Genomic DNA, 27,890 nt, shown 5'->3' on the forward strand with positions numbered 1-27,890 from the left:
TTTACTGTTAAGTAATGTGTAAATTCATGTTAAATAACCCAAACTTCATGTAAATATCATCCGGATTACCTCAGATTCATTCAAGTGTGTACAAAAACAGTTTATAGTGCACAACGACACAGAGTTATGAGCTTTAATGGCACAACTTTGTGTTGCTGATGCTGTAAAAAATATCTGTTGTAACTACTCATAAGCAGCTATAAGCAAGGGGAATTATAATGCTTCCACATAGAGCTGTTCTATGTGTCTTTCCTTGTTAACCAATTTTTTTGTAATATTTACACACACACACGGATTACTTCTATCATACCGATTGGTTTGTTTAACTCATTGACGTCATGAAGTCATCTTTAAGAAACAAAAAGGTACAGGTTTTACAAGCACATCTGTGGATAAATTGTTCATAAAATCCTTTAATTTCTTCTTCTTCGTTTCTTCTAAAGTGTTGATCTAAATTGCAATCTTTAATCTCTTTAGAAATCCTTTTGTTTTTGAGTTATATTTGCTTGCATTTTGTCAGTCACAGCAGTGTGCCGTGTGCATCACTTTCTGTATTTCCCAATATTTATATCGTTTCAGATTTATAATGGCAGAGCTGATTCAAACAGAGAAAGCCTATGTACGAGACCTACGGGAGTGTATGGATGTAAGTATTGTAACAGACGCGAGTCTTCACTAAACAGCTGAAAACGCATCTTTTTAAACTTTCTCATAGGTAGCTTTTTGTTCATACTTTTTACTCTTTTTGTTGTGAAGCACTTTGATGTTTATCTTGAAAGGTGCAATACAAATAAAACTTTACGCATTTCATTCTTTGTTCTTGAATTATGACGATATTTTTCTTTAAAATGATTTCCATTTGGTTACACTGCCAGTTTACTTTTTCTTTAAGCTAGACACAAGTCTAGGTGATGAATTAATTATTCTGTGGCGTGCGCGTCTGTGCAGACCTACCTGTGGGAAATGACCAGCGGCGTGGAGGAAATTCCTCCTGGTATTGTCAACAAGGAACACATCATTTTTGGGAACATGCAGGACCTCTATGAGTTTCATCACAAGTCAGTAGTGCATTATTTTGTGACACTTTGTTTTCCTTACCATCAATATCGGTTGATTTAAAAAAAAATCATTGTTAGGTGCAGTGAATCCACAGTTTGACCCTGAAATTTGACCGTCTACCTTTTCCTCTTTCTGTACAGTATTTTCCTGAAGGAGTTAGAAAAGTACGAGCAGCTTCCAGAAGATGTCGGCCATTGTTTTGTAACCTGGGTAAGAGATAAACTTGCACCTTAGTAATTTGTTTCTTTCTACACTATGTTAAATGCTAAAACATGACATAGTACAATAGTCCATTTCTTCTAAAAAGGTTTATGTTTTATCCATATCTCTGGTGAATAAATACTGCTGTTATTTTTCCTGCTAAGGCTGATAAGTTTCAGATGTATGTGAACTACTGTAAGAACAAGCCAGATTCAACTCAGCTCATCGTGGAACATGCTGGACCCTACTTTGATGTAAGATATTACCAACAGCATTAATCTTTTCTGTTCATCCTCGGGGAGTAGAAATACTAAATTTGCATTTTATATCTGAAATTGACTCACTTCGAATCATAATTAATTTAACTCTCATGGTTCCTCTGTGTGCTGCATGATTTAGAATGAATGAAGCACTTTCCTGTAAAAGTGTCTCTTTCCTTTTTCAATTTACAGGAAATTCAGCAAAGACATCGTCTCGCAAACTCTATCTCCTCTTACCTGATCAAGCCAGTCCAAAGAATCACAAAATACCAGTTGCTTCTAAAGGTAGATCATACATTTAAATGAATCTTAAGAAGGTTTTGTATTTAAATGCCACTGGATTGACACGTTTGTGTGCTCCACTGTAGGAACTGTTAACATGCTGTGAGGAAGGAAAAGGGGAGATCAAGGATGGCCTGGAAGTGATGCTCAGTGTCCCCAAGAGAGCCAACGATGCCATGCACCTCTCTATGCTGGAGGGTGGGTATACATATGTGTACATCTGCTAGTATGTTTTTCTTTGCTTGTCTGTAGCCAGTGACTGAACTGTCACTTTGCTATTTTGAGAGAAAACGAAATATGTTGCTCACTTTTATAGTCAGTTGTATTTCTGACTCAGCTGTGAATCAGAAGTAAATTTTTTCAACTTGCCTCCTACAAACATATTTGCATTTACTGCAGAAACAAGAAAGCCCCCTTAGGTGATTCTTCCCTGATTTTCCTTTCACTACCTCAGGATTTGATGGAAACATCGACTCCCAGGGAGAGCTGATACTCCAGGAGTCCTTCCAGGTCTGGGATCCTAAGACTCTTATCCGGAAGGGTCGGGATCGACACCTCTTCCTCTTTGAGATGTCTCTGGTCTTCAGCAAAGAAGTGAAAGACTCTAATGGGCGCAGCAAATACCTCTACAAGAGCAAGCTCTTTGTAAGAATTGTTTTATCCGGCTGTACTGAGTGGATCCACGCCAGGTCCTTTGAGACACCTGTTGTTTTTATCTGGGTTACAAGGCTGTTATCACATATTTTTATGCCTCTGTGATGGCAACGGTTGTGGCTGGAGACAGAATGCTTCTCAGTTGCCCCTACTTCTATGAGTCAGCCTGTTTGTCTGCCGCTCCCATTTTGAACTTGATATCTCTCGATCACCTCGAGGGAATTCTTTCAAATCGTACCATTCACTGTGACCTTGGCCATAACGCTGAATATGTCTAAATTAGACACAACTGCATAAAAAAATAATATGAAGTAATGATAAAGATGTTAAGTCTTAAAAAACTTAGCAGAAGAATGCAACTGTAGGATGGTAGATCTGAGATATTTTTATATTTCGTCTAATTTATTTGCACATTTTTCATCTCATCAGACGTCAGAGCTTGGAGTGACAGAACATGTGGAGGGAGATCCTTGCAAGTTTGCCCTCTGGTTGGGGAGGACCCCAACCTCAGACAACAAGATTGTTCTGAAGGTATGAAGATGTTGACTTCGATGGGTTATGGAAAGAGTCATTGCATTCATATTTATTTTAACAGTATTTTAAGATTAACCAACAGATTTACTGAAAGCCTTGAATATTATAACAGATCTGATGTAATCATTTTAGAAGTAATCCTCTTGCAAAAAAGCTTTTCTAGCATTGTTACTATAAAGTTGTGTGAAGAAAGTTTTCATAGGGCTCTATATACAGTACAGTGAAAAACTAAGTACACCCTTACTGCTTCCATGGGAAATAAGAGAGTAAAAAGCAGCCAAGTGCTGCTAATCACAAGTACTTGATTAAATGACCAGTGAATGTGAGCACTTCCATAAAACCAGCTGTTTGAGTGTTGAAGTGTGTGTTAATGCAATCTTCCCAAGAGTGTGGCTATCCCAGCAAATTCAAACTAAGGTCAGATTATGCTCAAACTTAAAGTTCAACTGGAAAATAGCTGAACAAGTGTGGCTTGTGCTGAAGCATTGCCAGGAGAAAACCTCTTCTCTCTAAAAAGAGCATGGCTGCAGAGCTTAGGTTTGCAAAAGTTGCATCTGAACAAACTACAAGACGTCTGGAACAACGTCCTTTGAAAATGGAATGAATCAAGGTGTTTCAGTGGCTCAGTCAAAGTCCAGATGCCAAACTAACTGAAATGCCGTGGCAAGACCTTAGGAGAGCTATACATAAACACATAAACCTCAATGAAGTGAAGCTACATTGTAAAAAAGACTGGGGCAGATTTCCTCCGCAATTATGTGTGAGACTGAAGAAGTCAAACAGTTCAAGTTATTGGTGTTAAAAGTGGTTCTACAAGCCGCTGAATCTTGGGTGTGCTGTGTTTCTCAGAGGAATGCATAAAGTCCTGTGAAAACGCTCTTTTTCATATGGACGTACTTCTCATATGATCACAGGAAGTGGTAAGGTTTTTGATACATGAAGAAGTGTTACTTCATGTCTATAGTTCATCCTCACTAAATCCTCCCTGGCTCCTTTTGTTCAGCCAACAAAGTTCAGTCCCTTTAAGGGGGTGGAGTGTTACTTTCTGCTGCTTCTTCACTCATCACATTAGCATAGCAGTTGATGGGTCATAATCCAAACCTCACAAGCGACTTGGTAATTCTCACGCAGTGAGTCAGAAGCAATGTTTTATGCATGCTGTGTGTGTGTAGATATGCGTTTGCTTTTTGAGACTGACACAGAGAAAGGCTCCCGGGGTGTGTTACGATTTGGCAATGTGTGCTGTACAGCTTTCTGTCTTATTACATAACTTCTGATGATCATCTTAAACTGTATCTTATATAACTCGGCTCCATGGAAGTCATGGTCCTGGTTGCTAAGTGAAAAAGGAAGGGAAGACTCAAATGAGGGTGGTTATAGGATGAAAGCTGCATCTACACATTGAATCTGTGACGTAAATAAACACAGTAATAGACCGTGGTTGCTTTTTGGGGCTCTGAGTGAATATGTGCTCATCATATAGACATGTGAGTCAAGTTAAAGACTGCAGGGCTTAAGCACACTGTGGGAAGAGAGAGAATTAAAATAACTAAATTAGGCCTTATTTGTAGACCTGTGTTTTTCTTGCTATTAATGCTGTCATTGTATTTAAAAAAGAGAAAACAGTACTGTGCACTTAAGAAACCTTGAAATCTAACATATATCTAACCCAGTTATCTGTTATGCACCAGGCTTCAAGTATTGAGAATAAGCAGGACTGGATCAAACACATTCGGGAAGTCATACAGGAGCGAACAATCCACCTGCGTGGAGCTCTGAAGGAACCCATCCACATCCCTAAAGCCACCACAACTAAACACAAAGGCAGAAGGTGAGCTAAAAGTAGATTACTGTCAGGCAAAAAAAAAGAAAAGAAATCAGTTTCATGATAATGCCTAGAAGCATTTCAGCCGAACAAAACTATATGGCGTGAAGATAGCCCTATAGGGTAAATGTCATGTTTATTGGTCATAGTAATTATGGGTCTGCTGTAATGATGCCTGCCTGCAGGGATGGAGAGGAGCTGGACAGCCAGGGAGACGCCAGCAGCCAACCTGATACCATCTCTATTGCCTCACGTACGTCCCAGAACACACTGGACAGCGATAAGGTAAAAACACAACTCACGCGGACGTTCGTCATAACCAGTATGTAAGGGAAGCACTTTAGCCACATTAAAAATAGTCAAGTTTTCAGTGCTATTTATTTCTTTTTTTTGTTTTTATTTTGTCCTGTCTTACTGTGCAGTTCATGCAGTCACATTGCAGCTCTGCTGTCGATTAATGCTGTCACTCAGTAATACGATTGTAAAAAAAAAAACACACAAAACAAATGTGCAAAATGCTTAGATGCAGTCGACTGTCCTCAAGTCGTTTCCTGTGAAATTGTTTGATTGTGTTAGGAGGAAGAAACAGCCCGACTCTCAGAGCTTTAAAGCGGCATGTGTGTGTTTGTTTTTTCGTGTGTATTTGCGCTTGTGGCTGTGGTTATATCTGGTAATAGCACCACAGAAGGCTTGTCCTCCTACGCTCAGTATGATCAACTGTAAAGCTAAAAAACATGCAGCACACACACACACAGATAAAATAGCCTCCCCGTACGTTTATCTCATACTAATTATAAACTGATCACTGGACTCCTGCATCGGTTCCTTATTTTCACGCTTGAGTTGCAGTCGTTTCACATGACCCAAATGTGAAATTTTAATGGTCGAGGGGGTGAGGAGCATCCGCTGAAGTCTAAACTATCACAGACACTGATTAATTAGTCACAGTGCCTCAGTTTAGGCAGCAGTCACATGCATACACATTTGAAACACAGTAACACCTGCAAATTCAAATTAGCATCTCATTCTCACTTTTTGAATGCATCTCTTTATCTCTCGCTTTGTGCGGACTCCATGAGACGTTTCATTCAAGGGGAAGTGACAGTGGCGTGTTTGTGTTGCCGTGTGTGTGCGCGCTCGTGTTCCTGTGTGCTTTTCAGCTTTAGTGACTGACTTGTTGTGTGTCAGCAGCTTCAGCCTCCCACGCTCACTTCACAGAGGATGCTCGTCTGTATGCCAGACAGGAGAGCACAGTTTTAAGTCCTCACAGCTATCGATCTTACTCTTTGCTTCAAAATACAGGCTACCAGAATGTTTTTACCGCTAATTTTCCCGGTGTGTGTGTTTTGTTTTTCTTGATGAAAGGTTCAGTGTGAAAGTAATTGTTAAAAGACACGGGTGGATTAATTGCGCCGCTTCTGGAAAGTGACACAAGAGAAGGAATCATTTAATCTTCAATAGTCTGATTGTAAGGACCCACAGAGGAGTGTAATTACAGTGGACAGCAGGAAGTTTTCTACTGGCTTTGGAATGTTGGGATCAGGAATTTTAATACTAATTGAAAATGAATGATTATTCCTCTTTTTTAACTTCTACTTACCTGCTTCCCTGCATTCCCTTAGTGTGATTCGAACTTTAGTGGACTGAGACACAGATAACTCTGCTCTGTAGAGTTTTTCTATCTTTTTTTGGAACTTTTCTTGCAATGAGGGAGTGGAAAACAATGGACAGGTTTGGAGAAAGGAGCTCACATCCCATTTCTCAGCTCCTAAGCTCTCTGGCTTTGCCCCACTACCAAAGGGTATGTTTCAGATAATCTGCTTTGCTTTGCCGTGACAATTAATGCAGTGCAGTGTGCTGTGAATAAAATATTGAGCAATAATATATGCTTTGAAAGACTCAAATGGAAGCGCACACAAGCAGTTAGAGCAGTGGTAAGTATCGGAAAACATGGGACGTTTTTACAGTATTTACAGAGTTTTACAGAGTATTTACACTGCAGAGTGTGTAGCTAATGACTGCTGCATGGCTTCACTCCATTTCCAAGACTGTTCATCTGTTGCTAATAATTTTTATGTTTAACATAAATAAACACAAGTTTTCCTTCTTGAAAACGTGTCATTCAAAGATGACAATTATACTCCCAGTGATTACTGAACTACAGCATTAAAAACAGAGAATGTCCATTGCAACAATTATAGTATTAATATATTAAATGTTTTCAGGTCCGTATTTCCCAGAATTGTAATTGCATAAAACATTTTAAATGTTCTATCTTTTCTGCTCTTGTGTTTGCAGAATAGCCACATTTGCTCACCCTCTGTGCCTCCACAACAGATCAAAGCATCATTAGCGACTAGCAGCTGCTTTTTCACTCACATGTTAAAAGGACAAACCTTTTAAAATAACCAGTGAGAAAAATGACTAATCCCGACTCGCTCCACCTCTACCTAAAATTGCCTTTCCTTTCATAGACGATCACGTCGTCAGAATGACGTTTTATTCGGTTGAGCTTGGATGAGTCACCGGTTCATTCTTACACTGTACAGAGCTTCTTGAGTCCCTGTGCTGTTAGCACATGATATTGTGTGGGCACATCTGCTTTACAGTTATTAATTAATTGCCAGGGAAAGTTTTATTGCAGGGTTATTATTTAACATCGAGCAAGTGTTGGTGATAAGATTAATAAAATGCAGAAAACTACTCAGAAATGTTTATGTATATTCTAAGGGAACACAATGAGGCAATAATGGATTGTTTGGAAATTTTTCTACACACTAGCCTAACACCTATTAATATGGAGGTTATCCTCTTGAAAAAACATTCAGAGTACTGTTGTTTCCCTTCCAGCTCTCTGGTGGCTGTGAACTCACAGTGGTCATACACGACTTTGTGGCCAGTAACGGCGGAAGCAACGGGGAGCTGACAGTCCGCCGCGGCCAGACTGTTGAGGTTTTGGAGCGACTGCACGACAAGCCGGACTGGTGCTTGGTCCGGACCACGGATCGCTCGCCAGCCCAGGAGGGCATTGTGCCCTGCTCCATGCTCTGCATCGCTCACTCCAGGTCCTCCATGGAGATGGAGGGCCTCTTCAACCACAAAGGTAGGAGGAGAATAATTTCTTGGCTTATTACAGGTGCACTGAATGATGTTTTTTGATGTTTGTTTTTTCACGAAGCACATCTGAACACTTAAAAACAGCTGCTCGTTGCATACATGCACGAGCATGGACATATCGGATTCGGTTCCTGTTTGCAAATACAACATCGATGACCCGTAGAGCCTTCACTTTCCATTAAACAGCTGCTTCGGGGAACACAGACATGTATTTCTAGGTGTTGCTATGCAACTGTGGAAGGCCCACTTGAAGCACAGCAGTTTTTTTTTCATTAGACTCTTTTTTTAAACTTTTTTCATTAACAATTTTACCATTGACAGATGTTATTACTGTCAGAAAACCTGATTTTGTCCTTGTGTTGGTGCCTTTGCTCTTATACCTGACATATTTTGGCAGAAAAAAAACACATTTCAAATGGATTTTCTCAATCTGTATGTATTAACACCAAAGCCCTTCTCAAACTAAGTCTAGTCATTCAGCACTCGCCATGTAAGACTTCCAGGAACTTATTTGGGTTGTTATTTGAAGCATTATCTAACACGTGAAGTTGGGCAAAGGACATAAAAACTCGAAGTCTCAACACTGATGAGGGATTGTGGCCGGGATTGTGCAGGCACACAGAGAAGGAGGTACTTCCTCTGAAGGTATTAGATCCAAAAATACACCTATAGCCAGATGGTTCTAAAATAAAATATTTTTTTCCTGAAGTAGGGGCTTGTAGGTCTGCAGCAAAAAATGACACACACAATGAATCCCACTATCCTTACAAGTTATTAATATTTAATTATACTTGTAGCACCAAAAAAGAAGTGCTCATCAATTGGAGTGGCCCTACTCTTACCTTAGCATAAATTACATTTTGCTGTTGGCAAAAGTGGCACTAATTCAGAGTTTTCGATACTACCATATAGCCTAAAGGAAAGCAGAACATATTCCTCAGAACTGTACTGTAGCACATAATTTTGCTTAAGGACTTTCCACCAATGCTAATGCTGCATTGCTGTAAAACATGCATGCTTTTAGTTTAATTAGTCACACAGTGACTTGTAGCTGGCTTAGCTAGATGCTTTATATTCATTTTTTTTCTTATGTGAATATATCATAGGGTTGTCTAGTTATTGCTGTGAACTGTTGTTCTATTGACCAAAACACTCATAATCCAAGCTGTGATCAAATTTCACGTAGCCAGTTGGAGTTATGAGCTGCTGTCATCATGTCTTGAGAGAAGTTTCTGCTTGTGCCTTTCTCTTTTTAATCTGGAAGAGTGGGTGAGAGGTGGACTGCTTGTTTCTATGGTGATATAGCATACAAATATTTTGCTGGCAGCGTCTTTGTAGTCAGTACGAGAAAGGTCTGCATTTAAAATTAAAGAATGCTTGGATGGTGAATACAGGAACTAACAATTTTGGCATTAGCTGAATGATTTACTAGACCGCCACGAGAAGAAAGCTACAATTTTCCAACCAATTATTTTACGCTTTCAACTCCAGCTCTTTGTTTGTCATCCTTACTTCGTTTACTGGGACTCGTGTTTCTTGTCCGTTTGTCACTGTGTGTTTGTGCGGTCAGAGGGGGTGATGAAAAGGAGCCTTTCTCTGCAGGGGTTACTCTCGTCAGAAAGGCTGCTGCTCAAGAGGAGGGAGACAAGGATGACAAAAAAGGGGGGAAAAAGCTTTTTGTGCAGTTTTTGTCAGCCTTTTTTTATTTACAGACCAACCGTGGATGCCGCTTTGTCCAAAGTGGTGGAAGGGTGAAAGTTTAGGGGATTAGGGTGGTCGTCCAGGAAATCTCCCATTTTTCTTGTCATGTCTCACAATCATAGACTGTACGTTAAAGGTAAAAATGTGTATAGATATTCACCCTGACATTTCATCCAGTGTTCTTTGGAGGCATTTTATTTAATCATCAGCTTATGCTCGTCGAAACCTTGAGTTTTCAAGACTATTTTGAGCAGGAATGTCAAACACATTTTACATCGTGGGCCTCCTACACTCCACTTTGAGCTTAAGTAAAAAGTCAAAGAAGCATAACTCTCTGTTAAAACTTTAATTTAGAAATTAAAAAAGAAATCCGTCAACATGACTCTTTGGGTCTTAAGTGTGTAAAATTTCTGGTAGCACATTGAAATCCTAAAATTTCTATAGAATGTATATTGAAAAAATGGAACATTTTCAGTCATTTAATTGCTTTTCTATTACATAATGACTTCGGTGTACTATGAATGATGGTGGGAGAGGTGTTTGCTTGTAGTAAAAGTCCAAAATCTGTGTCCTCCTTCACACTTTTCAAAGCCGGTTACGGGGCCAGAATAGAGTCTTTGCAAGGCCGATTTTGGCCCTCAGGCTTTGGGGTTATTTTTGACACTCCTGATTCAGTCTTTTTAAGGTTTCAGTTAATTCTAGCAAGGTAATAAGCCATATCATTTTTCAGGAAAAATGCCATTATAAATCCTCCAAAAGAAACAAACAGTTCAGTGACAAAAATAAACTGAGGTGAAGCCTCGCAGACAACCAGTGACTACAGCTGCAATTTCTCACCACTAAGAATTCCTGGCAGTTTGAGGCATCTGAGGGGACAGAGTACCATAGAAGGCTTCACATGCAGATGAATTAAGCCACAAAATGTACACTTGGCAGTTTCAGTTATTCAGATTTATGATATGTTTCTTTTGTTTTTCTGGCTCTGATCCAATTGCTGACAGTTGCACAAGCCTGCGCGTCCCTGCTATGTAATATCACAGATTTGTCAGACATGCAGGTGGACTGCACTGCCCCTCGCGATGGAATAAATACAAAAGTACCCACTTAATGAAACTTAATTTGATTGAATAAGCACTCGGAGTGCCTGTGTGTGCCTGTGTGTGCCTGTGTGTGCCCTAACAGCAGAGAGTGTGTTTAAAGCCCAAAGAGATACACATAAACACACACTCATAGTTAAACAGGCAGGTCTTTGTGCGACTAGCTTGCATAACTGCTCAAGGCTGCACAGAGCACAGTTTCAGATGAAGACGCTCCAAAAACAGAGTTATGTGTTGGATAAATAGTCAGTAGTGCCATTCAGAAACTAAATAAATGTAAAAAGAAAATCTGAAATGTGCGCGCAACACTTTTGATGAACAACTTAATAGAAAACATATTCCTTTTTTAAACCAAGCTTTATGCTGTTCATTTGTGTTCGATTTTATAACCAAATCTATATTTGTTCCAAGCATACTGCACAAGTTGTATGCGACCTAATGCCTGTAAAATATGCACCCGCCCACACAAACTGAGTGGGTGCTTCTACAAAGGGTAATACGGTAGAAATGCTGCCTGTTTCCAGACGTCCCCTTGGAACGAGAGAGGCACAGTGGAGGTTTGCCCAATATCCTCACAGCAGCCCACTCGTGAGGGAGGGAGAGAGGGAGGGATGGAGATACAAAGAAAGAGAGAGAAAACATCCTACTCTCTAATGCTGCATTTGACTTTTGCTTTTCTCTCACACTGGACTTCACACTTTCCCTGGAATTTCAGCGACGTAGTTACTGCAGGTTTATTGTTATTTATAAAGATTCTGGGATTTTTTCAAAGGATCTTAAAGCCATTTGGCATACCTTTGGAGATGCTCTAAGGAAATATTTCAAGTCAGAGTTTTATATTCCGCTAGCATGGCCCGTGGAATTGAATCTTTAGTGTCTTTGAACCCTTTTTACTCTGTGGATTCGGCGCAGGGAGAACACTCTGACAACTGCAAGTTCTGGCTGTTGGATCTGGGTAGGTGCCATGTGTAGGACAAAAGTAAATTGCTTCCTCTTATCCTGTTAATGCTAGATTTGCTTCTTATGCAGTGTGCTTGGGAAAACACAAATGATAAGTTGCGCTAAGTTGTTCTGGTTTAGCGGCTTGCTGCTATTGTTTGTTCCTCTGGTGAAAATGTAACGAAAGCATAACATTAGGATCTCAATTAGACTATGCTTCTGGTCTTATGACATTAAAACGGGTCTTTTTTTGCTCTAAAGTGCGACATTGAAGCTCCAGCTGTGCAAGAAACAACTGCAACTCTACATTTGTCGTTTTGACAGCTTGTCCTTATTTGCTGGGTTTGCATCAGCTATTTTTGTACGGGCTTTGTGCTGCAATTTCACAGTTCATCTGTCGATCATGTGGTGGCATTATAGCTGCAAAAGTAATTTGGTGAATGCATCGTTACATAATGAAATATTAAAATTCACTAAAATCACCAGGATAAGATTATGTCTTCGTTCCTGTTGAAATCCAGGTTGGGCTCACAGATGGACAGAGGGTGTTGTTGAGGTCAAACTGACGAGAAGGGGAGAATGAGGACTCTTAAACAATGGAATCCCTTTCCTTTTTAATGTTTTCACAGGTGTCTGCTAGATACAGTGTGATAAACCATTACAAATCACCCAAATATGCACTAGTTCTGCCAGAATGTGCACTGGGTGGTCTCTCATCCCATTACCACTCCCTTCCCTAAATGTGGCTGTTGGTGGCAAGCCCTCTCTAGCGTTGTACACATTTTTTCAGATCATCTACCAAAATCCCCTGGAGCTCTCCCCACACGCTGCACCTCCGCCCCTAAAAGCACGTTCCCAGCCACACCAACTGATGTTTATGGCTTTGTGTGTTTGTTTTGGTTCTTCTTGGCAAGATTAGGGCACATGAAAGATGCTCCCCTGGTGACACCTCTGGAATCCCAGGCATGCTTCTGTTGAACAGCGCTTTTTTGGATCACTGCAGTTGTACAAAAGCCCCTCCACCTACCCCACTTTTATTCTTAGAGACACAAGAACACACATAAAGTTGTAAATCTAGCATGTTCTTTGCAGCAGCGTAAAGGAGCATCGACTGAGTTGTCACATTGTGTCGGAAGCTTGCTGATAAATCACATAATGCTTAAGTAGTATTAGAACATCTGGTGGGTTCTTCTGAAGGACATTAGCCCACAAAGTTAAAGTGAATAGGAGTATTGAGAAGTCTATCACAAGTACTGTTGTTTTGTATGTTTAGCCAGAATTATGAAGAAAGTAGAATACATTTTAAGTTTTTCTCATCTATGTACGTATACTTCCTAACCAATTTATTAGACCACCTGCAAAAAAATATTATTATATATTATTATGTTATTTATTAGGCAAATAAGAAACCGAATTCCTGTTTCTGTATCTAAGGATGAGCCTGCAGGCTGGACTGTTCTCAGTGCGCCCCAGGGTGGCTGTGGCTACAATGTAGCTTTCCATCACCAGTGTGTGAATGTGTGTGTGAATGGGTGGATGACTGGATATGTAAAGCGCTTTGGGGTCCTTAGGGACTAGTAGAGCGCTATACAAATACAGGCCATTTACTGTTCTAAGAAGTCAGCAATTAATCAAACTTGTAACTGCTAAACCAGATTTTTTTTCAGCTTTTTTTGTAAAAGAGTACGTTTTAAAATCCAAAAATAAAATTAATGATAATACAATAAAGAAAAAATATCTAAATGTAAGTTATAGAAAAACTCAAACTTCTTTAAAGCGGACACTGTTGCTCCCGCTGCCAGTAGAACATTCTGTGTTATTTTTAGCAGCAAAATTGAAAGGTCTTCAAGGATGATGCCTATAATACAGTTCATGCAGTTATAGCTCATTTGAACAAAAAACATGATTTATTTCTGTGATTTAAATATATATATAGGCACGGTGGTTAGCACTGTTGCCGCACAGCAAGAAGGTCCTGAGTTCAATTCCACCATCAGGCCGGGGTCTTTCTGTGTGGAGCATGTTCTCCCCGTGTCTTTGTGGGTTCCCTCCGGGTACTCCGGCTTCCTCCCACCTTCCAAAGACATGCAGTTTGTGGGGGTAGGTTAATTGGATAATCCAAATTGCCACTAGGTGTGAATGTGCGAGTGAATGTGAGTGTGAATGGTTGTCTGTCCCTGTGTGTTGGCCCTGCGACAGACTGGCGACCTGTCCAGAGTGTACCCCGCCTCTCGCCCTATGACAGCTGGGATAGGCTCCAGCGCCCCCCGCGACACTGAAAAAGGAGAAGCGGAAGCGAATGGATGGATGGATGGATTTAAATATAATTGCCAGTAAAAGAATAAAATTAAAAAGAAGGCTTCAAACAAATTGCCACTTCCCTCTGTTTGTTTCCCCACGAGCGAGAGGCTGACCAGCTGTTCGAGAGGTGTCTCACACTTTCATTTACACTCCTGTTAGATCAACATCTTCAGTTTGCCACTTAACACTTATCAAGCCAAAGCTTGAAGATTTTTAAGCATGAGACAGGTGGGACTAGTGAAAAATCAACAGCGTCACACTTACTACTTATGTAAACAATATCTTGCACACTGTATATCTGCATATTGATCACAATAAATAACCAGCACATTCCATTCTCTGCTTATGTATATGCAAACCTATAAAATTCCAGTGCAGTTATGAAGACAGTTTTACCTCACTGCTACTGTTTTATAAAGTAGTATTTTTTGCTATTATTTGAATTACATCAAGGTGAGGCTATGAAACAAGTAGCTGTACCTCATGCTTGTTAACCACCGCATGTCTGCAGGAACCACAGTCCATTTGCTCTTCATGAGAAGTCCTCACTGGGCAACCGTGGCTCAGGGGGTTGGGACTCGCATCTGTAACCGGAAGGTCGCCGGTTCGATCCCTGGGCTCTCTGTCCTGGTCGTTGTGTCCCTGGGCAAGACACTTTACCCTACTTGCCTACTGGTGTTGGCCAGAGGGGCCGATGGCGCGAAATGGCAGCCTCGCTTCTGTCAGTCTGTGGTTACAACTGTAGCTGCCTCCACCAGTGTATGAATGTGAGAGTGAATGAATAGTGGCATTGTAAAGCGCTTTGGGTGCCTTGAAAAGCCCTATATAAATCCAATCCATTATTATTATTCTCTGTGCTTTCCTAGTGAAAGCAGCAGTTTTCACCTAAGTGCTGGAGCTGATCAGTGTGGTCTCTCAGTTCAGTGATCATTTTAGCGGTTACCTTAATCACTTTAGCTTGGGTTAAATTTGATTTAACTGCTACAGTTTATCAGTCTGGGTGAACATGTATCAAAGACTCATCTGGTTCCCATTAGTGAACAACAGTTGTCTAATGCAGGTATTTACCTACACTCTTCCTGATATTAAACACTAATAAATCAAAGGTCTAGTCAGCACCTGTAGTTTTAATGTTTAGCATGAATAGTGGATAAAATGTAAACATGATTTGGGGAAGGATTCAGAACTCATAAGTGAGGGATTTGGAATCCTCGGAGACCAACAAAGGTATTCTGAGTCATCAGAATTACAGCCTTAAACAGGATCTGTGAATGCACCCGTGACTAAAAAATTCCAGGGTAGTACTGTAACCAGCAATTGTGACTGGTTTTCATTTAGTACTGCAGGGGATCTGTTAGAGGAGAGCATTTTACAAAGCTCCCCCACAAATCTGCTCTAACCAGCGAGGTTGCACGTAAAACTTTTGAGCCAACAAAAGCGATGAAGTTGCCCTCAAGCAAAACACACAAATCTTCGACACCCCCTGTTGTCTTTAAATAGAGTGTTTGGGTGGAAAATATTGATTTGCAAAGCGTCCCAAGTTTCCCCTTCCCATCCCTTCAAGATGTTTGAACAGAATGAAAGCAACCTGTAAAAAACATGTGTTCTCATTTCTGTGCCATCAAAGTGCACCATATTGAAAGATTTTTACCGTGAGAAGAAGATGGTGCGAGGAATCTTAGTAAAGATGGATTTAAAGCCTTTGCAGTGCCTGATGTGGGAGATTCTTGTTGTTGAGGAACCGAGCTGTCTTCATTCCTTTGCATGTGACGTAAGAACACATTCTATAAGTAAGAAGAAAAGTCTTCTGGAGGCTTAATGACGGCCACACATTCACATGTTGCTGCATTAAGTCAGGCTGGGTGAAATCGTCCAATGAAGAACGGCAGAAATTCCACACCTGCTATTCATAAAAGCCGTTCGGCTCAGGCGTGTGCCTTAATCTTTTGCAGCTGCACCTTTTTAAATGCTCTAATGACTGAATTTGAGTATTTTAAACCTTGCCTTTAGTCTAGCTGTAAAACCTAGATAACTTCTAAAAGATGAAAAACATCTCTCTGTTCTCCTTTCTGGATGTTTGTTTTCAAGCTCATCGTGTTTTCATGCAAACAATTTAAAGCAGAGTGATGTAGGAGGAGAGTGTGTTGTCCTGACTCATCGCCCCTGTATGAATAAACATATTTTTGCAGTCACTTCCTCACTGGAAGTCGTGTCCACAATGAAAAGGTCATCACCGCCTGTATCAAGAAACGGCCTTTAATTTAACTCGCTGTATTAACAGCAAGGATCTTTAAGCTGGAGCTGGAGCGAGGAGAGCGGATCACCGGAGGCGATTCAAACCATCAATCCCGACAGTGATTATGGGCAACGTGAACTCGCTACAGAATAAGATTGACGAACTGTGCGCTCTGAACAACCACAGACTATACCGTGAGTGCAGCTTGTTTATCTTCACGGAGACGTGGCTAACCGAGCTAACGCCGCAGGCTAACGTAGACCTATGCGGTTTCACATCCGTGAGAGCCGATAGGGACACGCAGGCCAGCGGAAAAAGCAGAGGTGGGGGACTCATTGTCTACGTTAACAACAGATACTGTAACCCTGGACACGTCTCCGTTAAAATTTCGGTATGCCGTCCGGACCTGGAGCTGCAAGCTGTTAGCTTGCGGCCATATTATCTACCTCGGGAGTTCAGTCATGTGATCTGTGTGTGTGTTTACATCCCTCCGACACACTGTCTTACAGACTATCTCAACTTTTGTGTGGACACGGTCGCCCCTGCTAAGACGGTACGGTGTTATCCTAATAACAAACCGTGGGTAACACAGGAAGTCAAAGCTGTCCTCAACATGAAGAAGAAGGCTTTCAGGAGCAAAGTGAAGGAGGAGATGAAAGCAGCACAGCGGGAGGTGAAACGCTGCCTGAGGGAAGCAAAGGACACCTACAGGAGGAAGGTGGAACAGAAGTTGGAGAGGAACAATATGAGGGAGGTCTGGAATGGTGTGAAAACCATCACAGGCCACAACACCAAGAAAAGCACAGTGGGGGGGACTGTGGAGAAGGCAAACGAACTCAACAACTTCTTCAACAGGTTTGACCAGCCCACAACCCCCCCACCCTCACCCTCACCCTCACCTTCACTACAGAGTCCAATCCCCACTCTCCTACCTCCCTCGCTTCCCCCCCTTCCTGACACCATGACACCCCCCTCCTGCAATCCCTCTCTCAGCAGCAAGACATCTCCCCCCCCTCCCCTCCTCCCAAACATCTCCCAGTGTCACAGTGGATCAGGTCAGGAGACAACTGAGGAAGCTTCGCCCCAGAAAGGCAGCAGGCCCAGACAAGGTGTGTCCTAGGATGCTAAAGGCGTGTGCTGCTGAACTTGGGGAGCCTCTACAACGAGTCTTCAACCTCAGTCTGCGACTGGGGAGAGTGCCCGCCCTATGGAAGACATCCTGCATCGTCCCGGTCCCCAAAAAGAACCGGCCCAATGAGCTGAATGACTTCCGACCGGTGGCACTGACGTCACATCTTATGAAGACCCTAGAGCGGCTCTTCCTCAACCTCCTCCGACCACAGGTACAACATGCTCAGGACCCACTACAGTTTGCATACAAGGCGGGTGTCGGAGTGGAGGATGCCATCCTGTACCTCCTACACAGAGCCCACTCACACCTGGATGGGGGAAAAGGCACGGTCAGGATCCTGTTTCTTGACTTTTCCAGTGCCTTTAATACCATCCGGCCCTGTATGCTTCAGGAAAAACTGAACAGGATGGAGGTGGACCCCTGCCTGGTCGCTTGGATCTCCGACTACTTCACCGACAGACCACAGTACGTCAGGCTGAAGGACATCACGTTTGACACAGTGGTCAGCAGCACAGGAGCACCACAGGGAACTGTGCTGTCCCCTCTTCTCTTCACCCTGTACACCTCTGACTTCTGCTACAACTCTGAATTATGCCACATTCAGAAGTTTGCAGACGACACGGCCATCATGGGGTGTATCTGGGATGATCAGGAAGAGGAGTACAGAAGTCTGGTGAGGAACTTTGTCGCATGGAGTCACACAAACCACCTGCAACTCAACACCTCAAAGACTAAGGAACTGGTTGTGGACTTCGGGAGGTCTAGAGCAGGTCCACTGCCGGTTCAGATAGAGGGGGAGGAGGTGGAGGTGGTCAACAAGTACAAATACCTCGGGCTGTGGGTGGACAATAAACTGGACTGGTCATGCAACACAGAGCACCTGTATAAAAAAGCCCAAAGCCGACTGTACTTCCTCAGGAGGCTGAGGTCTTTTAACATCTGCAGGAAGCTCCTGAGGATGTTTTACCAGTCGGTGGTTGCTGGAGTACTTTTCTATGCTGTGGTGTGCTGGGGGAGCAGCACAGCAAAGAAGGACTCATCCAGGCTGGAGAAACTGATCAGGAAGGCTAGCTCTGTGGTCGGCATGAAGCTGGACACTCTGGTGACAGTGGCAGAGAAAAGGACATTAAAGAAACTGATGGACATTATGGACAATGCCAGGCATCCTCTGCACACGGCCATTAACAACCAGAAGAGTCTGTTCAGTGACAGGTTGCTTCTCCCAAAGACAAGAACTAACAGACTTAAAAACTCCTTTGTCCCACACGCCTGGAGGGGAGAGGGAGGGGAAACAGGAGGACAAAGGAGGGGGGAACAACTAAGCTGTAGTGCCTCTTCACCTCACTGTGCAATACCTTTTGTGCAATACTTTTGTAAATAGTCAACAGTGCAATAGACTCAATACTTGAAATGTGCAATTCACTTGTATTTTTATTTTTTATTCCTATTTATTCTATTTATCCCCTTCGTATATTTTATTTATATTGTCTCTGTATTTATATATATATATATATATATATATGTGTGTGTGTGTGTGTGTGTGTGTGTATATATATATATATATATATATATATATATATATATATATATATATATATATATATATAATATTCTGTAACTCTGTAACTTCTGTCGGTGCTGTGCTTTTTTGGAAATCGAATTTCCCAGAGGAACCCGCCCGAGGGATTAATAAAGTTCTATCTAATCTCTCTAATCTAAAGAAATCAGTGTAATAAAAACAGAGGGCAAAATAGGATTTAAAACAAAGACTTTAACATGAATAAAACTATGGGTATAATATAACAAGCGCTTCATTTAACAGACCGGTGTTAAATTGTTTTTTGAAATATACTGAAAGCCTGTATGAGGGGTTAAATCAGTAGGTGGTTTCACTGCTGAAAAGCAGTGATGGACCAGCAGTGATCTGGCTGAAACATAAAAGGAAATGAAGTCTCTCATGTAGAGGGGAACGAAACAAACGGGTTCTATAAGGTACAGAGAGCCAGTGCAGTGTCACTGTAGTTCATTTTGTTTGTTCGTTTGTTTGCTTGTTTTCTAAATTCAACAAAAAAAAGAATAAGTGCTGTTTATTAGTCTAAATTGGCAGTGATAAAAGCATGAAGAAATGAGGCATTGTTCTGTAGAGGTGGGAATCAGCATACAACTCGCGATACGATATTATCAGAATACTTAACGCACGATACGATATTATTGCGATTTTTTAAAATATTTTGCGATATTTAAATTCTGCACATAAAGGTAAAGTTTATCAATATTCATTTTATCTAATATCAAAGTCTCACACTCAGTCTTTCTCTCATTTCAGTCAGTTTTATTGTTGACAAACTTGAATGGTTTGTATTACAGTCTAGTCCAACTTAACTGAATGCAACCATCTGGTACAATTATAGCTATTCTGAACTATGCAATTTATGAAAACTATGCAGCCCCTTCAGCAACTGAAGAATTTGAAAGTAAATTTAAAAAAACTATAATTTTACATTAAATAAAAAAGTTTTAAACTTAATTAAAATTAAACATGTCTTAAATTAAAATAAGTAAACTGTCATGTTTATTGCTGCCAAAAAAAAAAGTTAAACACATTTGGACAGTGAAGGAATGTCAGGGTTCTTGCTCAGAAAAAGGATCAACATGCTCTGAAGTCAACATGCTCTGAAGTCAACATGCTCTGACTCCAGAGCATGTTGACTTCAGAGAAAAAATTGTTTGTAACAAAATATCGATTTCTGCTGTCCCTGTATCGATACATTATTAGCAAACAAAATATCACGATACTACACAGTATCGATTTTTTCCCCCACCCCTATTGTTCTGAAAGGTCAGACTTTGAAAATGGAAACAAGTTTTGGGTCCCACACTCTCGTAATCTTTGAATTCAGGTCTTTTCTGTCCCTTTACCGCACATATGTGAACAAATGGGTCATTCTAAAGAGCTCAGTGAATTGTGGTACAGAAAGAGGATGCGACAAGAAGTCACTCTTTTGTCCTAGATCAGCTTGTAAAGCGGAAACATTTAGAAGCCACAGCAGCTTAACCACAAAGTGTCAGATCGCAGTCATTAAGTGCTGAGGCGCATAGTGTGTAAAAGCCTCTATCAGTCACTTATTGCTGACTCAATAACTAAGTTTGAAGCCTCCTCTGGCATTAACATCAGCAGAGAAATTGCACCGGGAGCTTCTTGGCATGGCTGAACAGCTCCTGTAGGTGTGATGTGTTGTGGCCCCAGTACTTTTGTCCATTTAGATTATTTCTAAGATTAAAAAAACAGTATCGTTTAAAATCCCTAATTTTATGTTATTATTATACGATGTTTGCATGCACTGGGGATGCTTTCATAATTTTTCTATAACTACAGCTCTCCGTCGTGCATAAAAATTGTAGCTGACATGGTGATTGATAATAATTTGGCCAAATAGAGAAAAAAAAACATAGTATAAAACAATCTTGGGATGAAAGTGTGTCCAACAGTACATGTCCACCGTGGCTGACAAACTGTGCAGCAGTGTAATTAATTTCAATTAATTAACATAATGTATTCTGTGGTATCCACTGCTTGTGGTTTTTGTTTTTCTTTCTCTCATGAAATGAGCAGATCGAGAAAAACTTTTAAATCAGGTTGTTACCCTCGGTTGAACTGCTTGAGGATATCCACCCTCATCCTGAGATTGCTCAGAGATTGTCAGAAGCTTGTTTAGTTGTCAGACTTGTGAGTCTCCCATCAGCATTTTCAGCGAGAGCAAAGGAAGCTAAAGAGGAGGATGGTAGTGCAGTGAATGATAAAGGGTGATACAAGGGCAAACAAATTAAGCTTAGAGGGAGATAAGTAAGAGTAAATGAGCAGAGACAGGTGAGACAGACAGATGGCTGTATGTTTGAAGTACTCAGACAAAGCCTCAAGCATCCCTTTATACTGCGTTATTTTCTCACCGCTCCATTTCTAGTCGAAGAAAAAGAGCTTTCCTCCTACAGAATTCCCCGAGGAACCGTCATCACTGTGAGAGGGGGAGGAGGCCATCCTGCCTCCTGCACAGAGCACAAACAAACACATCCACAGTTATCTTTAACATATATTGACTTTATTTTTTTCTTCTCTCTGCCTCTAGGCTATGTTACATATGCATAGAGTTTTGTTTAATGCAGAAATAGATGAGTTGGTGACACTTAACATCTTAACATGAATATGTATGATTTTTGCAATAAGCAATAAATTCGACAGATTTGATTTGGGTCATACTTGCATATTCCAGGACGAGTTTGTGCCAGTGTAAAAGCATGTGTGATGTAAACAAACCTTCACAACAGCACAATCAGATAGCATTAATCACATGGATTAGCTGTCCATTGTTAGTCCCTGATTTGAAAGATCTGCCAGTCAGTGTAAAACTGAAAAAAGTTTGTTTTTTTCTTTAATGGTTGCATGTTCTTTGCGTTTCGTTTGAGTAACACTGGATGTGCTTCGTTCTCTTTCCTCTGTCCATTCAGACACCTTGTCCGTATCCAGCAATGACGCCCTGCAGCCCGGCTCCAGCCAAACGCTGGGTCCTCACAGCTCCCCAGGTCCCAAACGTCCTGGAAACACACTAAGGAAGTGGCTGACGAGTCCGGTTCGGCGGCTCAGCTCCGGTAAAGCCGACGGCCACGTCAAAAAGCTCGCCCACAAGCATAAGAAGAACCGCGATGGCACGAGGAAGAACATGGACGCGATGCCCGGCTCGCAGAAGGACTCTGACGACAGCGCCGCCACTCCACAAGATGAGACCCTGGAAGAAGTAAGACGACGCACCGTAATGCTGAATAACTGTGACCATGTCTGACTCTGAACTACCACTTGTTCTTTATTTCTCTCCAGCGTATGCGCAATGAGGGGCTGAGCAGCGGCACCCTGTCCAAGTCTTCCTCATCGGGCATGCAGAGCTGCGGTGAGGAGGAAGGAGAAGAGGGGGCGGACGCTGTCCCGCTGCCTCCCCCAATGGCCATTCAGCAACACAGCCTGCTTCAGCCCGACTCTCAGGATGACAAGGTGGGGACATGCAGAGCAATCGAGACGCAGTCATAAATATATGATGTACACACAACAGCTCATCATGTGCATCAGCAAGAGAGACAGTAAGATAGATTGAACAGCATAAAGTGGACAAATATTTGAGCTTTTTCTTTGTTTATTTCTGTTTGTATTTGTTCTGTTATTAATCCACATGACTCATAGGCAGCAAGATTTTTAACTTGCTCCTCCACTCACAGCTTAAAATAACAGCTTAACTTTATTTTGGCACTAATAACTCTGCCTGTTTTCTCCTATTTTCTTAATGGTTGCATGTTCCCTCCTTCAGCATTATGTTGATTTCTGTTCTGCTTCTCTTCTGTCCCAGTTTCCCTATCTGTCCATGTGAAACCCTCTAAATGATCCTATCTAGATTTTTCCTTTCTTTCCTTTCTGTCTAATTAAATTCCCTCTGCATGTTTTTTCTTCTTTTTTTTCTTCTTTTTTTGCTGAAGTGAATCCATTTACATGTCTTTGCAGTAGCAAAATGTCTGTGACATTAAATGGTTGTGCATTGTGGATCGTTTAAATCTCGCCCTGCCCTTTGTGCCTCCGACTAAGCTCTGTAGCAGAGGCAAACTTTCCGTCCAATGGAGTATTTTTTTGACCAATTATGGCGCGTGTGCTTGAAGAGCACTCCAATCACAGTTTCCCCCTGACCTAAACCCACCTCATAACCCCTGTTTTCCCAAGAATATAGTCTGTGATTGGCTCCAAGTTGGCTCCCAATTAACCCTTTTATTAGGGAGATCACACAAACCAAGTCTTTATTTGGACATGTGGAATATCGAGGTCCAAATCACGACAATGGTGAGCTCAAGTCTCTAAGAATGTATGACTCCTGTATGCATGCAACACCTAAAAGTTCTCCATTCACAGTGTCTTGAAGATTAACCGTTAGTTTTCTTTATTCCTTCCATTTCTTCTCTCTCTTTCAGTCTGCATCTCGGCTGTCTGGCCGTCCCAGTAGCTCGGAGACACCCAGTGCGGCTGAACTGGTCAGTGCCATCGAAGAACTGGTGAAGAGCAAGATGGTGAGATGGATTTCATAAACACTCACAAATACTTGCAAATGAGGCCCACTTGCACACAGAACAATTTTAATAGATGTAGATACAAGCGCACGCTTTCTTTCTGGTGTTAGTGACAGAGAATGGCATCATTGCCAGCAAGTCATCTGTCAAAACTGTGACTAACTATCCCAGCTGTCCTCTGTTCCAACAAATGGGCACTGCACGCTGGCGAATATCCCCAGTATACTCATGCAGACTGGCCTCCACGTATATTATGCTTCATTTCGATAAAGATAAGTAAGTGGAACATATTTTTCTGCCTCTTAATTTCTTAATTCTTTAATTCAGTCACTGGAAGACCGTCCCAGTTCTCTGTTGGTGGAGCAAGGTGACAGCAGCTCTCCCTCTCTCAATCCCTCCGACAACTCCCTCCTCTCCTCCTCCTCACCCATCGACGAGGTGGACGAGCGCAAATCTGGCTTCCTCAAGAGAAGACAGTGAGTTATAAGTCCTGTTGGTGTTTTTATAAATAAAAGCTACTTGAACCCAGACAGTAAATGATGTTTGTCCTCATTCGTGTGCTTATATGGAGCATTTCTGATATTCATCCACAGCTGAGCGTTGCATTCGTCTTACGTGACAATTTCTGTGTGTTCTTTCTCTCAGTTATGTACTTCTGGAGCTGGTGGAGACTGAGAGAGACTATGTCAGAGACCTGGGATCAGTGGTGGAGGTAAGAAAAGAAGACAATCTGGATAAATAAATTTTCGGACATAGTTGTTGGTCAGCGTTTGCTTGTGCTTCTTACACTTTGGGTGGCTCTTTCTTTCAGGGCTACATGAGCAGAATGAAAGAGGAAGGAGTTCCAGATGACATGAAAGGAAAAGACAAGATTGTTTTTGGAAACATCCATCAGATCTATGACTGGCACAAAGAGTACGCTGGCAGAATCCTTCAGCTGTAGTACCTGCCCCTGCTTCAGGGCATATGCAGCATTATACAAAGAAAATGTCAACATGCTGTTTCTTGGCAGGTTAAATCACATGTCTGTATCCATTCACAGTTTTTTCCTGGGAGAACTTGAAAAGTGTTTGGAGGATCCTGACCGGCTGGGACCGTTATTTGTCAAACAAGTAAGAAATGCACTAGTTTTGCAGCATGATTTTGTTAAAGAGGGTATTACATGTTCTTATCTGTAATATTCTTTTCTGTTTTTGTTGCAAATACAGGAACGGAGACTGCACATGTATATTGTGTACTGCCAAAACAAGCCTAAGTCTGAGCACATCGTGTCGGAGTATATTGATACGTACTTTGAGGTAAGATTGTTTAATCATTTTGCACCTCATAGCCACAGCATGCTATCTGTATTGTATTGTCCGTGTCATGAGTCAGGTCCCGGACATGATAGATTTTTATTTTTCTTCAGGACCTGAAGCAGCGACTGGGACACAGACTGCAACTCACTGACTTACTCATCAAACCTGTCCAGCGCATAATGAAGTACCAACTGCTACTGAAGGTAAATCTTTTTCTGTACAACATAAATTATGATCAACGCAGTCTGAATTTCTCTCCTTACCTCTGTTAACTTCTTCACAGGATCTTCTTAAAATTTCTAAGAAGGCTGGAGTGGATGCCACAGAGCTGGAGGTACAATCGAGAAAAAGCCCAGGATTCAGCACAAAACTAATGAAGCAATAATAATCTGTTGTGTTTTCCAATGAATGCTGTGAAAGTATCATAACTAGATAAGTAGTTTTTAACTTTTTTTTTCTCTCGTGTTCTTCCACAGAAAGCTGTAGAAGTGATGTGCGTGGTCCCAAAACGCTGCAATGACATGATGAATGTTGGGCGCCTTCAAGGCTTTGATGTAAGTCTCCCTTTGGTACCTCTGATAGTGTGTGAATGTTTCCAAAATACATAATACAATAGAGTAAATGCTTCACATTTTTTGTCTTGCTTCAGGCAACTGCCACTAGGTGTCAGTGTGCGCTTGTTTTTGCAGCTCTAGTTTGTTGTCGGATTTTGTGTGTTTTCATTTTTTCTAATAACTTATCCAAAATAAAACTATTTAAGAAAACTCCTTCACCATCTAGAACTTTCTTTGGATTGCCTGTTTGTTTCTCAGGGTAAAATTGTGGCTCAGGGCAGATTGCTTCTCCAAGACACTTTCATGGTTTCAGACCAGGACGGAGGGCTCCTATCCAGGATGAAAGAGAGGAGAGTGTTTCTGTTTGAGCAGATAGTTATCTTCAGTGAACCCCTGGACAAAAAGAAGGGCTTCTCTACTCCTGGCTACCTCTTCAAGAACAGCATTAAGGTGAATACAGCTCACTTAAATAGCTTTGAGACCAACTGTGGACTTACTTTGGATTGTCCCTATTGATCATGAAGCTAAACCTGCTCTATTTTATTTCATATCTATATATTTTTTCTTATCTTTGTCTCTTTACCCTTGCCTGCCACATAACTTCAGGTGAGCTGGTTGGGTCTAGAAGAAAATGCTGATGACCCCTGCAAGTTCACACTGACCTCCAGGTCATCTAGTGGCAACCTGGAGAGGTACACTTTCCATTCACCAAGTCCTGGAATCAGTCAAGTCTGGATCCATCAGGTCAGCCAGATCCTGGAGAATCAGAGAAATTTCCTCAATGGTAAGAAATTGTTGTGAATACTGTAACACACAAAATTACATTTTTACATAAAACATTTTGACACTCTTGGTCCTTTTAGTTTAAGAGGGCTATTAAGTTGTTAAAAAAAAAACCTCTTGTCTGCTCCCACAGCTTTGACGTCACCTATAGAGTATCAGAGGAACCATGTGGGAGGTGGTGGGCCAAGCGGTCCACCTAGCAGCAGCAGTACTGCAGGTCTACCAGGAGGCAGCAGCTCCAACAGTACCTGCAATATGGGGGGAGGAGGTGGCGGCGAAGGCAGCTCTGGAGGATCAGGGGGTAGCGCCTCCTCCCTGTGCGGCCCGCGCTCCCGACCATCTCGCATCCCCCAGCCGTCCTCACGCCTCCCCCAGCCTGTTCACCACCATCACCCCCCGGGCCCTGAGGGTCCCGACAGATCAGCAGGTATGTGGTCACTCTGCCACCCACAGCCGCTTCAGTCCCTCTCCTCTAACCCCCGTTCAGGCAACACAGCTAATGGAGAGCTGTTAGCCTCAGAGGTCCCTAAGATGAGGATGCTGGATAGTCCTCATGGAAGTAACAGTAATAACAGTAACAGGCCATCAGGTAGTATGGACAGCAGTGTCAGACAGGTTCTCGGAGGCTCAGAGGAAATGCCGAAGCATCAAATGGCCAGCAGACCACAGATGCCAGTAGCTCCTCTGAATTTTCATCTCAAAAGCCCTCGAGTTGGGACAGTTTCACCTCTGATATTACCTCAAACTCCCGGAGGAGGAGGAGGAAAGGAAGCGTTCGTCCCCACCAGCCCAGCTCATAAAGGCAACGCTTTCTGGGCCATAGTCCCCGCTCTGCCTCCCTCTCCTGCCAGCAGGCCAGGTTCCTTCTCCTACCCCAGTGACAATGGTGGCAGTGGAGGCGACTCTCTGGGCAGAGGAAGTTACGGGACTCCCTCTCATCACCGCCACTCCAGCCACAGTAAGGACATAGATCGCATGAGCACCTGCTCCTCCACCAGCGAGCACTCCATACACTCCACCCAGAGCAACGGGGTAAGATGCCAAGTCGAGGCCCAGGCTTCAGCGAGGCCTAGAGTACTTACTAGTCACTAACCTCACCCTTAGTGGCTGCCTGTCTGCCAGTCAGTCAACCTGCCGCTGGCTCTGAGAATGGCTTTTAAATTCAACAACTACTACTGCTGCTGAAACACTTGAATGACTGAAGAATAACACCTATCTGAGTGCACTAACTTCACCGACAGTGTGTGTGAGGGAGATTTTTTGCCTTTCCGGAAACTACTAACAGTGTGGATCTGAGTCACAGAGAAACTTGTATCTGCTTTTCAAGACTCTCTCTGAGCTTCAGTACGCATTTGCTTTCCAACTGTAGCTACTAAACATTAACAAGTGCCATTTCAAAAACATGTTATCTCTTTTTTCCGTTAGGTGATAACTTCCAATCTCCTTTCAAAAGCTATGGGACGTTTTTTTTTTCTTTGGTTTTTGAAAACATTAGCACATTTCAAAAAAGCCGTTTCTTTTCTGGTAAGATGGTTTCTCACTTCACAGAGATTAACCTTATGATTGCACAAACAGCGTTTTGTTTTCCGCAACCTGCCTTGTTTGTTTGACAGTACCAACAGAATTTCTTTTTGAAATGGCTTTTTATCTGGTGAGATGGTTTCTCACCTCACAAAGGCTAAAAGCTTGTTTGCACAACCTGCCCTGTTTGTTTCAAAGTGTCTTCAGCACCTCTTCTTGAAAACTCGTCTTTGTCTTTGAAAACATAAAGTTCCTCATTTCATCATCCCTGCCCGGGGGGATCATAAGCTCTGTGCTTTT

At 42.0% G+C, this 27,890-nt stretch overlaps 1 protein-coding gene across 6 annotated transcripts in view; it reads left to right on the top strand.

Moving 5' to 3' along the window:
* The window catches only part of triob (trio Rho guanine nucleotide exchange factor b), a 113,032-nt gene that overhangs the window by 78,733 nt on the left and 6,409 nt on the right, over positions 1 to 27,890 (top strand). For 4 of the 6 annotated variants that reach the window (XM_082551188.1, XM_082551189.1, XM_082551190.1 and 1 more), the window contains 25 exons: positions 580 to 646; positions 949 to 1,058; positions 1,200 to 1,269; positions 1,425 to 1,514; positions 1,713 to 1,805; positions 1,889 to 2,000; positions 2,257 to 2,447; positions 2,886 to 2,987; positions 4,682 to 4,821; positions 5,001 to 5,100; positions 7,666 to 7,918; positions 21,842 to 22,128; positions 22,209 to 22,379; positions 23,339 to 23,434; positions 23,762 to 23,910; positions 24,080 to 24,146; positions 24,246 to 24,349; positions 24,477 to 24,546; positions 24,643 to 24,732; positions 24,843 to 24,935; positions 25,016 to 25,066; positions 25,209 to 25,286; positions 25,545 to 25,736; positions 25,893 to 26,070; positions 26,203 to 27,101. In XM_082551188.1, the coding sequence (XP_082407314.1) occupies positions 580 to 646; positions 949 to 1,058; positions 1,200 to 1,269; positions 1,425 to 1,514; positions 1,713 to 1,805; positions 1,889 to 2,000; positions 2,257 to 2,447; positions 2,886 to 2,987; positions 4,682 to 4,821; positions 5,001 to 5,100; positions 7,666 to 7,918; positions 21,842 to 22,128; positions 22,209 to 22,379; positions 23,339 to 23,434; positions 23,762 to 23,910; positions 24,080 to 24,146; positions 24,246 to 24,349; positions 24,477 to 24,546; positions 24,643 to 24,732; positions 24,843 to 24,935; positions 25,016 to 25,066; positions 25,209 to 25,286; positions 25,545 to 25,736; positions 25,893 to 26,070; positions 26,203 to 27,101 (3,853 nt within the window). Of the gene's footprint in view, positions 1 to 579; positions 647 to 948; positions 1,059 to 1,199; positions 1,270 to 1,424; positions 1,515 to 1,712; positions 1,806 to 1,888; positions 2,001 to 2,256; positions 2,448 to 2,885; positions 2,988 to 4,681; positions 4,822 to 5,000; positions 5,101 to 7,665; positions 7,919 to 21,841; positions 22,129 to 22,208; positions 22,380 to 22,728; positions 23,292 to 23,338; positions 23,435 to 23,761; positions 23,911 to 24,079; positions 24,147 to 24,245; positions 24,350 to 24,476; positions 24,547 to 24,642; positions 24,733 to 24,842; positions 24,936 to 25,015; positions 25,067 to 25,208; positions 25,287 to 25,544; positions 25,737 to 25,892; positions 26,071 to 26,202; positions 27,102 to 27,890 lie in introns of those variants that run through there. The other 2 variants (XM_082551192.1, XM_082551193.1) reach the window with 2 other exon arrangements.

This window comes from Aulonocara stuartgranti (genome assembly GCF_965226115.1).
Source record: "Aulonocara stuartgranti genome assembly, chromosome: 11".
In the NCBI taxonomy this organism is placed as follows: Eukaryota; Metazoa; Chordata; class Actinopteri; order Cichliformes; family Cichlidae; genus Aulonocara; species Aulonocara stuartgranti.